This window comes from Herpailurus yagouaroundi, unplaced genomic scaffold (assembly GCF_014898765.1).
Source record: "Herpailurus yagouaroundi ecotype Mexico unplaced genomic scaffold, PumYag 160, whole genome shotgun sequence".
In the NCBI taxonomy this organism is placed as follows: Eukaryota; Metazoa; Chordata; class Mammalia; order Carnivora; family Felidae; genus Herpailurus; species Herpailurus yagouaroundi.
Window position 1 is genome coordinate 8264033 of NW_024412401.1, and position 17710 is coordinate 8281742.

At 42.4% G+C, this 17710-nt stretch overlaps 1 protein-coding gene across 2 annotated transcripts in view; it reads right to left on the reverse strand.

Moving 5' to 3' along the window:
* The window catches only part of MLLT3 (MLLT3 super elongation complex subunit), a 292829-nt gene that overhangs the window by 3832 nt on the left and 271287 nt on the right, over positions 1–17710 (reverse strand). For both annotated transcript variants that reach the window (XM_040481363.1, XM_040481364.1), the window contains exons 7-10: positions 15582–15711; positions 12860–12959; positions 6889–6960; positions 5650–5721 (exon numbers count right to left, since the gene is read on the reverse strand). In XM_040481363.1, coding sequence (XP_040337297.1) covers positions 5650–5721; positions 6889–6960; positions 12860–12959; positions 15582–15711 — 374 coding nt within the window. The remainder of the gene's footprint in view (positions 1–5649; positions 5722–6888; positions 6961–12859; positions 12960–15581; positions 15712–17710) is intronic.

Below are 17710 nucleotides of genomic sequence, written 5' to 3' on the forward strand. Positions count from 1 at the left end.
AACAAATCAACATCAGGATGAAAGAAAAAATATTTGCAGAGAAAATTGGCGAACCCTCCACTCCCCTCCTATCACCTGCTTCCCATTCTCTCCATTCAATAACTTTAAAGAAGAGAACAGTTTTCATTATGTAGCCTATTATTTATTCAATGGAGTTTTACATTACCTAATTTCAGGTTGAAAGCAGCAGAAAGGAAACTTTTGACCCTCTCTTCTTACAATTAGTTTTCTTTAAAAAACAGTAAGTTTGTGAACTACTCCCTATGGGTCAGTGGCTCTCCATAGAAAATGTGCCCCCCATTCCTGACATATTTGACTTCCACAGAAGCATAAAAGACATACTGAACCCCAACCCAATTAATCACACAGCTCCAGACTGAGTTGTTCTTGCCTTACTCAATGGCTGGAACTATTTTTTACAGATGGGACTACAGGTTTCATAATAAAAAAACAAGTTACTCTCACTGTGAAATCATGACAGACACAGCGACCTGTCTATCTAACATCCATTTATCCCTTCTTTTTTACTAGTGGAAACTGGATTTTTCTGGAAGTGGCAACAGGCCCAGCTAAAACGCTGGCCTCCCCAGACCCACTTGCAGCATGTGGCAGATACTGCTATTTAATTTGTTTTGTCCGAAGTCGCTGGGATTTGAGGACAATTTTTAAGAAGGATACAGACAGTGAATATGTGTCTTGGGAAAGACGGCAGAGCAGAAGGGCAAGGAGTCTACATCCTCAATGGCACTTTTTTAATGCTTTATTGATTTTTGACAAAGAGAGGGAGATATAGCATGAGCGGGGGAGGGGCAGAGAGAGAGGGAGACACAGAATCCGAAGCAGGCTCTGAGCTGTCAGCACAGAGCCCGACGCGGGGCTTGAACTCATAAACCACGAGATCATGACCCAAGCCGAAGGTGGACGCTCAACCGACTGCCCCTCAATGACACCTTTTAAGCCACTACATTGACCACCTATTGTATGGGTGGATGGCAGGGGTGGAGGAGTGGGGTGTGGGTAGGTAGACAGAGGGCCTTACTTAAACCCCTGGACTCAGGGTTCTATCTCTAGCTCATGCATCAAAAGATTAGAAAGGCTGTTCCCAGTTATGGTTAAAATACTACATGCATCAAAAGATTAGAAAAGCTGTTCCCAGTTATGGTTAAAGGACTCACCAAGCAGGAACTTACTAACACTAACAAGATGGAAGGCGGACACTCATTTGTTTTATTAATAGTTATTGAGCTTTGGATAAGCCACCCACACACATCTACATACATACTGAGGCACATACACAGCTATGTCCACACACAAACTTTTCAAGGCAATCAAATACTTAGTATGTGTTGACCATCAATTGAATTAAGGGTGCTTTCCAGAGTAAATTATCTTTTTTGCTACATCGTAAAGAAATAGTATAGGCCTAGTAAAAATAGTGATCTTCAGGACAGGAAAAAATAGGCTTTCAATGTACACAGGGGAGGCAAACGACAATTGTCCCAGAGTGTGACTGCTGGCCGCTGGGTAAGTGACCAAGCATTCTGAATGGAGTCCCAAATTATGTGTATCAGTTCTGATGGTGCTCACTATTTGAATGGCATTGCACAGAACACTATGACCTCTGACCCTCCGTTTCCTCCTCTTCTGTAAAATGGGGATAACGGCACCTGTTTTACCCAAGACACAGATGTGCAAGAGGGCCAAATAAGATAATAGGATAAATGAAAGCTTCTTTATAAACGGAATTGTGACACAGATCAAGGAAACGTGATAATGATTACCACATAAACTTATCCTTAATGTTCTAGGAGGTAACTGGACAGCACAGGAACCATCAGACCCAGGGCTCTCTCCACCTCCCCCCATTGACTCTTAGCCATTTCATTGACACTAAAACAAATGAAGCGGGGAAAATGCCAGAAGCTAAAACTCAGAAAAGGCTTACTTGAATCTTTAAAAAATAATTATAATAAAAGTTGGCAGGGATAAGGGAAGAAAGCAGGGAGAACAGAAGATGAGGGAGAGTAGTTAAATCACAATGTAGGGGTAAAACATAGTCCTAGGTTTTCCCTTTGAAATGACAACTCCGTTAAGAAAGTCGCTTTCTGTGACTCCGTTTAGCTAATGACTTAACAGTAAGTACAAAACAGAGCGATAAAGATACCTTCTAGAAAAAGCTGCTTGATTTTGAAGCAAATAAACCCATTTGCCAGCCAGGGGATGGGGTGTCTCATAGGTTTCCAGGGCTTGGCTGACAGGCCTCCTACCTCCTCCCCACGCGGCACCCTCCCCACCCGCCTGCAGCCACAAACAAATGAACGGGGCCTGATCAATCTCCCGAAATGAGCCCCACACTTTTATGGGAGCTTGTAAGAATACATCAAGGTAGATGCAGAGATGGCCTCAAAGTACCAGTAGTGCAGCAGGCGGGGCGCTCGGGACAACTTGCCAAAGGGAACCGCGTTAACGACTTGAATTATTAGAGCATGCACCCACGTCTTCAATTAAGTAAAGACTTCATAAAGAAAAATAAATGTGGGTTCCCTTCCAGGAATCCTGATGGTTAGAACATCAGAAGCGCAGCATCAACCCCGTCTTATTCTGATGACAGGAGCCACGAGGCCTAAAAGCACCCCGCTGGTCCTCCGAGGAGGGCTGTCTGCCTCTCTATAGGCATCACCTTGCTCTGCTGATGCGGTGTGGCCCCACCTTGGTGCCCTCGCCCTGCATCATTCTGCAACAGTAAAGACCTCCCCCAAATAATAATAAAAGAGTGACTATAGACAAGAAAGGAAGGCAAGGGCACACGGTGTGTACACGTAGTGGAAAAGGAAAAGTATCTCAGCTGCTTAATTCATTCTTCTGATCACGGTTATGGTGAAAACATTCGTGATGGATTATTTCCTGCCACAGAAGCCTTTTAGGGGGTACCATGCAGGCAGGGGTTTTTGTTGGTTTTTAAAGGGGGGTATGATCCACGTGTTAAATCGGTGGCTCCTTTCCCCAACCCTGGTTTTTAATTATAAAAAGGTAGATGCATTGTTCTTGGTCTAATTACATTAAAAAAAACCAAACCAACCACAGTTCTTTCTGTCCCAAAGCCACCTTTTCACTGAGGGCAAGTACTGAACACGCTTTGCTTGAACTGCTTCTGCCTGAGGTACGTTCGGGTCTTCCTGTAGGATCGCCTTGGCTACCAACAGGGAAATGCTGTCTACCGGGGGACCCTGTGTGTCCTGCCCCGGGGCTAGAGGCAGGCCTTCGGGATTGTAGCCACGGGGGATTCCGTAACATGGAGGCGATCTCCCAAGATGGAGGTGATGATTCTCAGCAGAAGACTTCTCAGGGAGGCTTCTCCATGTTGTGAGAAGGAATACCCCAATATACCACTCACTTCCACCTCCCTGAAGATAATTTTAGAAGTACAGGAGCTGTTCTCTAGTCTGTTAACCTGTCTTGTGAGGAAAGCGTGGTTCTCCTTAGAGCTTTTTCTTCCTCCTAAGAAGCAGCCAATCCAGACTCCGCTCAATTGCTGGGGAGGTTAGAGGTGCCGGGTCTCCCTTTCCAAATAAATGTGGAATGCACGGTTTGAAGAAAAATCAAATCCTTCGGCAGTCCTCGGTACTCACATCTCTGGGTTTGGATGTATCCCCTGTACTATATTTTTAACCTAAGGAAAAGTGGCTTAAGAACACAGGCTCTCTTGATCCAGTACCTTCTGCTCAGTAAGCTAGAAACCGGGGGCCAGTACCGCATGAACCCAGAGTAAAACAAAGGCAGTAACCACTTTCTGTGAGCCGAATAAAACCGTCAGACCAGATTTTTTGATAGGATGCGTCTGATAGCAAAAGACCTAGGATGGGATCCTGGCCTCGCCAGAAATCCCGTCGCAGGGGCTCAGGCCCGCGCGGCGGTGAAGACGTGGACTCTGTGGAATGAATTCCATGAGATGAGCAGCTCTCGAGGTGGGGAATAACATTAGTCCTCAGTAGTGCTATGTTTTACAATAGGAATTAATTAAGCAGTAAACCGTGACAGGACATGCATCATGGTATCATAATCACGAGCCTCAGCTGCATTACGAGGCAAAAGGCCAAAGACTGAGAGCTTTCAACCGGCCTGGGAATGCAATTAGGCTGAAACGCTGTGCGTCCTGGAGCGCCTTGATGCCAGGCTAAAAATTCATAGCCGTCACTCTCTCCCTCTAGGACACTAAAGTAATCCACTTCGATAGAATTCTCCAGGAGGCCACCTTGCCTCACGGTTCTTTCAAAGGTCAAATCAAAGGACACTATGAAATCGGAATGCCAACGACACCCCAAGGTAAGACCCTGCCAACGGTCTGCTTCCTCCCCTTGATGGCTGGGCGTTCTTTGTGAAGGTGTCCCAGCCCTGCCCAAACATCTGTTCCGCTCTCCGGCGAGACTCACTATCTGGGCCCAGCTTGTGCATTAGTAGCTTTATTGGACAACCGCTCCACAGTGGTTCAGAGCTGGTGTTTAAAAGGGGATAGAAAGGGACGGGACTATCCGCTAATAGATTTACCATCACCATTCAGTCAATTAACCCCAAGTAATTGGTAAATGGCAAGCTGAACAATTTTCATTTCGACAAAAGAACGTTGAAGAAAGACACCAGCAGAGGACTGGAGTAATTCTTAGGGTAAACCACTCCCCTCCCCGCACTCGCTTACAGAGAAACACAAGAAATCCAACTCGTCCCAGTTAGGAACTGTAGGTCTGTAACCTTGTGTTCAAATCTGAAACTCTAGAAGGCTTAAAAAGCGTATCAGACAAATCAGGGAACTTGGCAGGTTCGAGAGTATGTATTTATAGATTTCAGCAAAAAATGTACACAGAATATAAATGTGACCATCAGCCATTAAACATTAAAAAAAGATAACCCACACACAGCTGGGGTAGATTAAGTACTCCTTCAAGTCATTTGGAAGTAGTAATAAAACAAAATTTCAAACAGTGAAATAATCTACAAACCCACCCTGGAATTCAGAACGCAACCTTCTCTTTGGGTGTTAAAGAACTAAGTTATTTTATCGATAGCCACTGTTAACGCAACGGACACGTGTACTGTAACTACAGTAAAATTAAAAAGCACCCTTATCTTCTCAAAACATCAAATTGTACGAACAGAAGTTTCCCCACTCCACAAGAATTTCACAGTTGAGTTCATAATAATAGATGTATGTTGTAGAAGATAAGAGAAACGAGGAAAATATTTATTTCCCTCAGAAGAGCACTGGCAAAAGGTTACTAAATTGAAATCGCAAATGTTTACCCCATTTGACTGACGTTCTTATCACTGTTTTCTCATGAAACTAGAAGCCTGGCCCCAAAGGCTTCTGCACTTCCATTATCCCCTCCTTCAGCCCACATGACAGCGTCAGTCAGCCGGCTGAGGCATGGGTACAATCTGGCCCCGTCACCTCCACGAGGGCCCAGTTTTCATCATCCGCAACACCGGGGGAGGGGCGGGAGCTGCAGCGCGGACTTTGAGGTGACGTGGGCCATGAGCCCCCCTCCCCCCAAAGACTTCTGCTGACAGCGTAGGGTTGGTGTGACCTCCAGGTGTTATGATACAGAGTAGGCCTTGAGGCTTCTAGAAAGGGTCGTGCTAAAAAGCAGTTCTCACCTGCTGCAGAATGTGTCTTTCCCTCAGCGTCATTAACCTTCTGTGGAGCTCGACCAGTTCATCTAGGTAGGCCTGAAAGAGAAGAGTATCCCCCAAAAGAACAAGCACTTTAGGAAGCGATCCACAAACAAAACAAGAAATGAACAGGAACATACAAGCAGCAGGTGGAGGTTCCCCGTTCTACCACCCTTCCCAGGGCTGTGTGGACTCGGTACCCAAGGCCTTTGCAGACCAAGTCTCTCCTGGCCAACTCGTATAAAGCCAGCTTTTTTACGAGGGGCAATTCTTGCACTTATGTGCTCTCAACAAGATTCAAAGGAGCAGACTCACCCTCTCCTGGTAACACCCTCCACAGAGAGAAAGGGTACTCAATCCTAAATTGTGAATTTAAACATATTATCACAGGCTATCACTTTTTTTTTTTTTAATTCTTCCATCTCAGAAGATTTTTAACTAAGATTCAACTAAAAAAAAGTCTAAATTTGAACATGGGAGTATAAATGCACATTACCAATTACATCAGGACAAACTATTAAAAAAAAAAAAAAGCTTTCCCGGTCATACCTAACATCGCCAGTAAATAGGAAGTGACAGAAGAGAACGTCTTATGAAAACTAGAGATCGCTATCCATATTAGCATCTGGTTTGTCAAAAGCTCCCTTGCAAGGACAGAAGCGTACCTCTCTTTCCATATGCTCAGACTCATGAATCTTTGTTAGCATAACTGCATGGGTTTTTCTAGCGTCGTTTGCAGCAAAGGCAAAGGAAAGGTTGGTGAAGCTTTAGTCAGGCCTAGCCTGATCCTGCAGAACGTGTTATCACCCTGCCCGCAACAGGTCTGGAAGTCAGATGTCAAATGCACGATGCACACTTGGAAAGCACATTACACGAGGCTCGGGCGTCCTGCTCCCTTGTGGCTGAGACTCCTCAACCCTCTACCTCCACCATGATTTTCTTACCTCCCAATTCAGTGTGCCCCAAATCCCTTGGCAATACAGGCATCGTGGCAAATGGTAGCATATGGGCCCAGCTTAACGCTGAAGATCTAAGCAAGACTTGGAAAATCAACTACAAAGCACCGAGGAAAAGTGCTCATCATTTGGTGAGGGGGGTGGGGGTGGTGCCGGGCACTTCCGATGCAGAAATGAAAGGGGAACCACCAAGGATGTTTGAGGGAAACACAAGGAAATGGAAGACACGTCAGTGCTGCAGCACTCATAGAACGCCCTGGAAACCTACCTTGTCACATTCCCCGTTCTTTATTTGCTTATCTGATTTGCTTTGCTTTATTGGACTTTTCACTTCAAGAATCTAGGGATCAAAGAGAATGCTGTTAAACTTGATTTCAAGCACTTCGTAGCTGACCTGCCACCTAAACAAAGGCACTTACGAATGAAATGTCCTACAATAAGATCACTTTCCAAACAGCAAGTCTCCTCTACACATTTTCTTTCGTCTCATCTAATCTTACTCTTTCTTGGAAAATAACGGACTTATATCTGAAATGCTGAGTCAGGCCAAAGACTTTAAAAAAAGAAGTTGACGATAAGGAAATTGATCTAAACTTCCCAGGCTGCTGCTTTTTTGTGACAACACTCTCACACATATGCACAGCAGCTGAGTTTTACGAGATTATAGTCCCCTCCGGCAAGATTTTTTTTTCTTATTCATTCTGCTGTTTCAGCATGACTACCAGTGCTCAGTATGCTAGGGATGATAAAACAAACACTCAAATGCCCCTTTTTAGTACCTGTCTTTCGGATTCTAAAAATTACTCATATCCACTAAATTGATGTAGCTGTGAAAATGAAGACGGCCATCAGTTATACTGGTTGCTCCCAACCTGGCATCCTCCAACTCAAGAAATCAAGAGCCAGGGCTATCTTCCATGGCTCAAGAAATGATGTGTCTACCCGTGATAAGATAGCAAGCGCCTGTCATTTTATAGGAACCAATTACAACGTAGGATACGAACAGTAGTTTGGCATGCTGTTTAGATGCTTCCGTGGGGAGCTAGGTTTCTAATTAATAAAAAGGAGAAACAAATTATTATTTAATAAATGCAGCTGATTTATTGGAGTCTTCGAAATTGAGGATTATGAGGGAAATATTTTTAAATGGGCCTCGTTTCAAATTGCTGAGATCCACTGAATTTATTGATGAGTGTTTACAAATGTACATAAACAGAAAAAGCAAAGTAATTTGTCTTTTTCATGATAACCTCATTACCAAGTGAGTTATAATCTCAGAAGCTAATATTATGGAGGAAAATGCCAAATAAAGGATATATTTAAGAAGTCTCATATTCCTGGGGTGCCTGCATGCCTCATTAGGTTAAGCATCCAACTCTTGATTTTAGCTCAGGTCATGATCTCATCGTTCGTGGGTTCGAGCCCCACACTGGGCTCTGTACTGACAGTGTGGATGGAGCCCGCTTGGGATTCTCTCTCCCTCTCTCTGCCCCTCCCGTGCACTCTCTCTTAAAACAAACAAACATTTAAAAGTAAATAAGTAATGAATAAATAGATGTCTCATATTCCCATCGCTCCTTATCCATTCTCTGCTGTAACACACACACTCATAGTTCTATTCAAAAATCTACCATATTCCATAATACAAAAATGATTTTTAAAATGAGTTCACTTTTAATTTGTGGGGGAAAGAGCACTGATTGGGCTCAGAAACTCAAGTTCAGGTCCATAGCCCTATTATTTAACATTTCGGACCTCAAAAAAATGAGACGAAATCGAAGAGATGAACAAGAAAATGTCCAGGTTCCCATTCAGCTGTAAAATTTTATACTACCAATAAACATTTTACCTGTTGAGGATAGGACCATGACATTCTGGAAAAGACCAAATGCTTTCAAAAGGATATCTTTTCCTTTGAATTTAGAATGATGCACACGTAAGAAGTGAGCTTCTAACAGAGCCTTTCCTGAGAATTGCCTTCATTTCTTCACTTTTAACATTAAGATAACCAGATGACCAATCTGACCAGGCTCACTCACTTCAAATACAATGCTTTGGGCAACACAAGGAAATTACTTAATCAGTGGGGCAAGGCAATCGTTTTTCACATGCTGCACTGTACAGGAAACCCAACACTCCGCTACATTCAGAATTTCCTTCTCTCTATTGTTGCTGGAAATGAGACCTCCAGGGAAACTCAGAGCTCTGAGACCTAGGAGTAAGTAGGTCAGTAGATGGCACTCCTCGCCAACTCAGACCACACGGTGGGGCAAAGCAGAGACAATCTGCTGAGATTTCAGGCCAGAGAGAAAAACAGTGCCTGCGTGCTTGCCTAATGCACTAGAAAACTGAATTGTGTTCCTATCTTGTCCCACTCGGAGGGTGGGTAGGGGGGACCAAGTCAGTCACTGCACTCCCGGGGTCAAAGTGACTAAGGGCTCTGTATTTGTAATGCAACTTTGCTCACTAGGTTTAGAGAGTTCTACCACCTTCTCTTCAGAGCAGAAAACAGAACATTCAGGGCACTTGAGTCCCACCCTACACATTCCGTAAGTGCGACAGCACAGAAGGCCAAACTACACTGAGATCCTAGTTTCTTTCTTCTGAAGCTTCAGTGGCAGGAACAAAAGCTCCGGGTGTCAGTGATCCGCCTCAAGTTACTGAGTGGCTGCCCGGAGAGGGCTCAGTTCATCTTCCTTCTTTGATCTCTCCCTGCTCCAAAATAAACAGCTTTGTCAAAACCTCATTCTGAGAGAGCTGAGCCAAGCTGAAGACAATTGTTTTATTTATGATCATTTCTTATCTTTAAGGAAACGACTCCAGAATATAAAAGTACACAGCACCTTGTCTTCCATGGGCTTATTTCAAACCAGTTTAACTAGATAGACTCTTTAATTTCTTTCAACATGCCTTGCAGGCGGATAGGTAATTTATGATATTCTGAATATTAACTTGGGTCCAATGGAGCACTTCCTTCCCTCAAGGCCCCTCTTCCCCACCCCCTTCTCCTCCATGCTTTCAGCCAAAAAGGATCTGGAATTTTGATTTTGTTTGAAACTCACACATATGGGAGGTTTGTAGTTAAACAAAACAAAACACCTCTGGTTAAAATGGCACAGCACTCACTATTATTGCCGACGAGGCTTTACTGAAGGAAACTGCCACCCAGACCGCCAAGAAGCACCGTTTCTACACATGGTGGTCCCAGAAAACCGAGCGAAGATCCTTAATCTGAGGATATGGCTTGAGAATCAGACTTTCAAGATTATTATTTTTTCTGCATCCCTTTGTGAGGACTGACAACTCAATTATTCAGCAGATGGATCCTCTTCTGATCGGTCTTTCATGTTAATGATCGCTAGCAGCTCGTAACAATACTCAGGTTAATTACTTGCTTTGTTGACATGTGGCTCTCTGTTCACTTTTTTTCAATAGTTAGAAAATGTTTGACTCAATTAGCACTTTCCCTTTTCCCTAGTCCCTGGAAGAACTGAGAACGGGTAAGGCAAACTCGGCTTTGCCTGGTAATTTACAGAAATGTGAAGACACACAGCAACAAGGGAAATTCACACTAAGAAGGCCTAACCGTGAAATGGAAGGTCTGTTTTCATCGATTTTATTTGATGGGAAGCTTCAAATTCTCATGCATACTTTCAAATGAAGACTGAAAACACATCCGAGGGTGAAATTTAGGGGACTTTTATATTTTTAAGAAATTCTTACTATTTCACTTCATCAGCATGGAGAATAAGATTAGCAATTTTTTAAGAAGTCCTACAACACGGACTTCAAAGGGATAACACCAAACCTGAACCAATGCAGGTGATGTGAGGGGTTAAGAAATCAATACTAAACAAAGTTTTAAAAACCTTTTCTTGTTCTCTCAGTTCCAAGAATGCTCTAAAGAGATTAGAGCTCTTGTGGTACGTGTATTTCTTACCCTAGACTAGCTCAAAGTGAAAGCATATGGACTTTCTTATTATGCTTATAGGTGCATGGAGGAAGTGACATATAACTGAGTATTCCTGACAGATTGATGATTCACATGTGTGAAGCTACATTTATCGAATAAACATATGCCAAGGAACCAGTGGTATGCTATCTAATTGGATAAAGTAATTTTTACCCTCACCAGATAGATGATACTATTCATTTTTCAGTCTCGTTTTGCTAGACAGGTTTAAAAAAAAAAAAAAAAAAAAAAAAAGTCTGACAAAGAATCCAAACCTTTCCCTGAAGCCCAGACTTGAGCCAAGTCAACTCAAGACTGCCCATCCAGGGAGTGTTCAAGGGCAGTTCTAAAGGCAAGATGGGGGGCTTCAGGAGGGACATACCTAATGCCCCTAACTCCCGACAGTGCCACTCTGGCTGCTCATGAGGGACCCTGGTTCTAATACACACACACACACACACACACACACACACACACCCCACTGGAAGCGGAAATCAGGGCTCCATAGGTTTAAATTCAATATGCAAATATATTCAAAGTCCAAATTCTATTCTTTTGCCAGCTTATACTGAAGCACAAATTTACAAAAGAAACCCAAGTTATCTAGTTAGCCAGCCTAGGGCTCTTCCCAACTGATTGGTGATGATGGTTATGTGCTTTAGTCTTCACTTGTCCCTGAAGTGCTTGATGTGTGGTGGGGGCATGGCGGGCACTGGAGGTGGGGGGCACATGGGTGCGGGGAGGTAGGGTAGGGAGGAAGAATGTACTAACCCCTTGAAGAGCCAGTCTGTAACACAATGAGGCTGGGCTGGCATTCACATGTAGGCCACAAAGAAACTGCAGTTGAATGTTAACTGGTGAGGCAGGCAACACTGATATTATCCCCACTCCACAATGGAGGCTTTAAGTTGCGGGCCAACTTTATAAATGAGGTATTTTAATTTTTACGAGATCTTATGCTTTATGCAACATTTAAAGAAAACATCCTCAGCTAAAGAATCGCCATTTTCCCCGTAAAGCAACGATCGCAAGTTCAAGGACAAGACCGTTTAAAATTGTAGGACACCTGTGAAAAAGAATAATTTCTGAAAAGCACAGTTCTTTTATTTTCAAGTTCATAATATTCATATGATAACTTGGATTAGGCAATTATTCTAGAGGTCACGGGGAATCTGCCTAGACAAACAGATAAGAATAGCTTACATAAATGAATGTATCAACTCAATGCACTATGAGGCTTTTACAATATTCATGCTCCTTGAAATTAGTTTTAGTATTTAAAATATCCCAGTCTTAATCATTTGTTTGACAAAAGCTCTTCATCAGAACTTTCAAAGTTTTGCCTAGACCTTATCCAAATAACTATATTCTGAGTTGACTATTAAATTAATGTCTTCCTTTTGCTCAAGTTAGGACAATGATAATGACCATTATTTACTCTGCATTTTATTAACGATTTCTTATAATCCCAAAGGATGATCTTTCCTGGAGGAGCACACAGAGACACAGCACCTATACTAATAAAATCTACTCCCATCACCTAACGTGCCAAGTAGGTCTGAGCATGACCTCTTGTTCTTCACAAATATATTATTTATCATCCTCCTCAGAAGCCAGCAAGGCAGGTAGTAATATCGCCATTTACAGATGAGGAAACGGAGGATGAAAGATTTAAAGTTGTAAATTACTGTCAATTAGTAAAACAAAGAACCAGGTTTTAAACTAGCTTCAACAGGTATAGTCTTTCTAATTCATTAAATTAGCCTACTTACTGCTGAGGAGGGGGAAGAACATACAGAAATCAGGAGCAGCACTTTCTGTCACCATCCCTACCGGCATCCCGTGTAATTAACCCATCCGAGGGAACACACTTTTCATGACAACAGAAGTTCTCTTTTACCCCAACTGTGTGTTTATTCCTAGGGTTGTAGATTCCCATTTATTTGATATCAAGAGGGAGGGTTTGTTTTGTTTTTGTTTTTTAATTAAGGGCTAAAACCTTTTCTGTGCTTTGGGGCACATGGGTGGCTTAATCAGTTAAACATCTGACTTTGGCTCAGGTCATGATCTCACAGTTTGTGGGTTCGAGCCCCGCGTCGGGCTCTGTGCTGACAGCCTGGAGCCTGCTTCTGATTTTGTGTCTCCCTCTCTCTCTGCCCCTCCCCTGCTCTGTCTCTCAAAAATAATAAATAAGCATTAAAAAATAAAAATAAAGTTTTGTGTACTTTGTAAAAATGATCACACCTAATTTTGCAGAGTCTTGAAGAATGCAAACCCAGCAATTTACCTGGTTGTTGTTGGTTTTTAATAAGGGTGGCGGGGGTTCGTGATGTAGGGGTGAAGAAGCCGAACTGCTTTCACTGTCGCTACCATCACTTAAGCTAACTCTGAAAAGAAACAAGTCACATGCATCAGTACAGACAGTTCTTAACACATCTATGGAAACAGGCGCAGAAAGCAAGGAATCCAAACGCTAAATCATTGAAAACTTGTTGTAACTCATACAACTGCTAACACATACTGGCGCTTCCTTTGTATTTGGAACCGTGTTGAGTGTTTTGCTGGCTATTTCTCATTTTAATGACCCTCATTTCGACAGATGAGGAAACAGACTTAGACTAGGTCACCCGCCGAGGGGCAAGAGGTAAAAGTGGTGGCCCTGGGATTCAGACCCAGGCAATAGAGCCCAAGGCTGGTGTTCAGCCACTATATTTTACGGGCCCCGGTGATCTCCCTGCTCCAACTCCACCCACCTACTACCATCGAGCATGTTACCCAAGCCTGCAGAAGGTCGGCCAAATCCGTTTGTAGGTTACTATCTTTCCTTCCGAACCCCTCCCCTCCCCCGCCACCTCTCTGAGACAGGTGAACACTTCACCAATACAGCGAAAGTATAGGCTGCGGGAGTAGAAACAGTGGCGAAGGAGAATATGTGTCAGTCACACAACAGCCCTGTGTGACTGACCGCTCAGGGGGACATCGAGGATGGGCTGTGTGAAGCCCAACGTGCTAGACCCACGCCAACTATTTCTACCGTGCGGTGATTCAAGGCTGGCCCTGGTTTTGAACACTGATGCAACAATTCATTGGAAATCTACTTCAGCAAGACGAAAAGACAGTGTGTTTGGGATGCCTGTTTAAAGAACCCTAATATCTTTCAACAACCAAAGATGACAAAAATTCAACCCCTCCCATGTTTTTCTCTTTTCAGAACAAAATAGAATTTTCTTCCAGCCAGAGTACGAGATATTTCTTTATTCTACACTGGTGTATGTATACCCTCTTTCTGAAATGCCCTTCAGAGTCTGCTCCCTCTCCTGGGCTATACAGTCACCTAATATAATATTCTTTTCAGAGACAGAAAATGCTCTAGAAATCAGGACAGTTTTTCTTTTGCTCTGAATAGGCAATCACATTCCAGCCCTGTAATATATTCAGATAGACGAGATACAAGATAGGAAATGAAAAGGATACACTGGGACATCCTTTTAGCAAAAACCGATGGAACTTGTTTTTCTTAACTAAATTACATTAATGAAGTGTTCAGTTGAAGCGCTGCTTTAAAATGCTTCTTGACTGAAGTGGTAAGGCTGAGTATTTAAGCTGATTAAACAGTGGGGACTTTACAAGTGCAGGGAAGACCAAATGTTACCCAGGCGCTGCTGTGCTAACAGCACATGGCAGGCGGGGGAAAGACGCGGATCTCTAACAACGTGCATGGCATCAGACAACATGCGAGCGTGTGGGATTTGACCTGCACGGACTCAGGGGAAGGAGTACCAAGGGCGTGAGCCTCCACAGTCACGGAACATCTAGATTTTCTAAATCACAGTAACTGGAAATTGGCTCAATAGGTCACGTGTTTTTCATCAGGTAAATGTGAGAGCAGTCAGGGTTTGGGGCTGTTATAAAATATGCTCACGGCCACATTCTGGTCCTTTTTTAGGTCTTTCTGTCCTACCCTTTAGTTTACTTCTTGGCAGAGTAAAAAATTCTAAAGGGAAATGTTACAAAGCCAAGGCCATAAGGCTCCTTATTTTCTCCTATTCAAAAAAAACATAGATCGATGCGTTTGGGGGACAAGGTAGAGGAAGAGGTATTGAGGGTAAGTACTGAGTGGCCACACGGAAGAATCACCGAGAGGTCTGAGAGGGCATATACACCAAGGAGCCCTTCTCCAAGGATGCTGAGGAAATACCAATTCGGAAATACATGATCTGTCCAGTTTGGGTTAAGATGGTATTCTTTTAAGGAATTTTAGGGCCTTTTACACAGTAATGGGTAATGGGAAAAGATTTAATGCGAAGTATTATAAATGTAATTGGATTTTAAGTTCAAGTAGATTCATATTTTTTCTACTCAAACACATTAAAGTAAGCATGCCTATTTGTTTTCCTTGTGATAAAGAAATAAAACCCTCAAGGCAATTTCAAGTTGACTATTAATTATAAGTGACATGAATTACCATCTTCTAATGTGGAATTATGCCTCACAACGTTAAAGCTACTTAAGGAACCTAATTGTCAGCACACTTAAAAGGAATTTATTTTCTGGAAAACACACACAGGTGATCCTAGTTTTAATTAGGTCACACACATAATTCACTGGAGCCAATTACATATTTCCAGCTACAAACAGCAAACATGTTTCCTTAAATTCTGAGACTATAGCAACGGATCTACTATGCACATTCTTCAAATGAGAACGGAGTTTACTTCAGCTGTCAGTCCTGCTACCTTGACGTATGCTTTCAAGAACAAGGACTCCTAATAGGATGTTTTCCCCATAGAATGTTTAGAGGAAAAACCTCTGCTCCCTGAGAAAAGGGATACAGAGTTCCCTGTAAAGGTGACTATAAGCACGCCAAGGGGACCCAACGGACACGAATGTGACCAGTTACCGCAGGCACGGGGTTTGGTGTTTCACACCTTTGCTGTGGTTCCACTGGGGAGGCTAGGGAACGGGCAGGCTTCCACCGCAGGGAGCTGCACCCCTGGGAAGTCACTCACCTGCGGCTTCGGCTGCCTCCTCTATTTACAGGTCTCTCCATCTCGGAGTCATTGTCATTATCCTCTGCCTCATCTGATTCCTCCTCATTGTCATCCGAATGTAGATCTTTCATTATTGACCTTAAAGGACCTGAGGAATGACAGTAAACACAATCAATCACGTGACTTCAAGCACACTTAGTCATATTAGACACACAGGACTGCTCACCAGCACTGAACACTGGTCACAGAAAAAAAACAAACAAACCCATTATTATATATACTTATACAATTTACAAAACAAATTTGGTAGTTTCGGGAATGTCCTATCTAACCAAAACACTATTGTTTTCAGAACAGATGCCCCAGGATGTTCATCGGAAAATCTCTATTTCCTAGGAATGTGTTACTGTGTATTTTTTTTCTCTAAGAAAAATTACATCTAAAAAGGAACAGAAAGGTCTATTAGTAAATTGAATGTTTTGTTAGGTTAATCCATGTATTGAAAAGTTGAGGCTAATAAATCACCATGGTTGTAACTTGTTCTTGGCAATGCAGCCTTTGTGTGGTAGTTTTTGATCTATTAAGGTTTAGCTGTTCCTTTTATTTCAAGGTCAATTTCAGGTCAAGCAAGCATTTCAGTCAAGTTCAGATTATAAAGTATCTCAATTCCATGGTGTAAGGTCCTATCTCTGATCTTCATATTGATCTTGGACACCAGGTCTTGGGCAAGCAACAATGTTGTGCAGCCAATTTTTATTTTGCTTAAGAAATTCCTGGCAAAATACCAGCATATATTTACATAAATAAAACCATGCAATAAATCAGATGCCCAGAAAATTCAAGAGAGTATCCAGCATAAGATGGGACAGAGAGAGAGAGAGAGAGAGAGAGAGAGAGAGAGAGAGAGAGAGAAAGCCATAACTAGTTTTATTCTAGAACAGGACATAACTGGGGGGGGGGGGAAAAAGGAAAAAAAAATTCAGATTCAGCATGGCTTATTTTCATTTGACTGCTCTAAATGTGATGAAAACAAGACCACTCTCTTTAATGTTAAAGAAGACACTGTGGAGGCAATCAAGAAAGTGAGAGAGGCATTTTTATTCTGGATTAGGCGAGTCCTAAAGTCTAATCTATGACATAAATATCTCAGCTATCACTAAGTCAGTTCTAAAATAAGCGTTGATTCTTCGCAATCTCACACTCTGCAAAACCCAAATGTCTCTGCTTTTGTAGTGGGCTTATATCTTTGGAAGTGAGGGTAACAAGAAATTTGAATAGCCAAAATGGTCAGTGTCTTTTATTTTTTTCCTGGAAGCTTAGCCTTAGCCCAAATACATACAACAGTTTAATCCTTTTCAAAACACAGAAGACCATCAGGAATTGAGTATGGTCAATGAGAAAGGGAAAGTGCAACATGATGCTCAAAACCAAATTATTCCTTGATACGATCTCACTTTTCATGTTTAAAAAAAAAAAAGGAGACCTTATTTGAAGATTTCCACACACGGAAATGTGTAAAATACACATTTGGTTAATGTTCTGGTTTAAACGTGTTAGATTTCTTTACATTTAAATCTCTTTATTTTAAAGTTCAACTAGAGGGAAAATATGTTTTAAAGACAGCAAATTAACACTTGCCAAAGAAAACAGGTCTATTAATCTGTAGAAGAAATAAACAAATAAAATGAAAGACATCCAGGAGGGAGAGTAAAAACCTATTTCTCTATGTCGCAGCCTCTCAACTCCAGCTTTTGCTATTGTATTTCCTTGGGGAGCTCCCTGGAATGGGCTAGGTCTATAATCCTTTTGTAAAATGGGACTCTGAAGGCAGGGACTGGAAAAGGGGGAATTTCTAGAGGCCGGCCTCATACATCAGAACAATACTCCAGTTCATTCCTAGGGGAAATAAATACAACTGCATAAAAGCCAAGTTACCATTCAAATAATAAAACAGTAGAAAATAAGGCCATAAATCAACTCATTAAGATGTTTTATGAGAAAAACGTCTCCCAGTTTGCCTGGGAGATACTGATACCTTGTTGCCTTGTCTGGGATGGTGTGAAGCTGGAGCTGGAACTGGAGCTGGAACTGGCAGGACTGGGCTGTTCAGACTTGAAAGAAGAAGAGAAAGCCACAATCAATACATT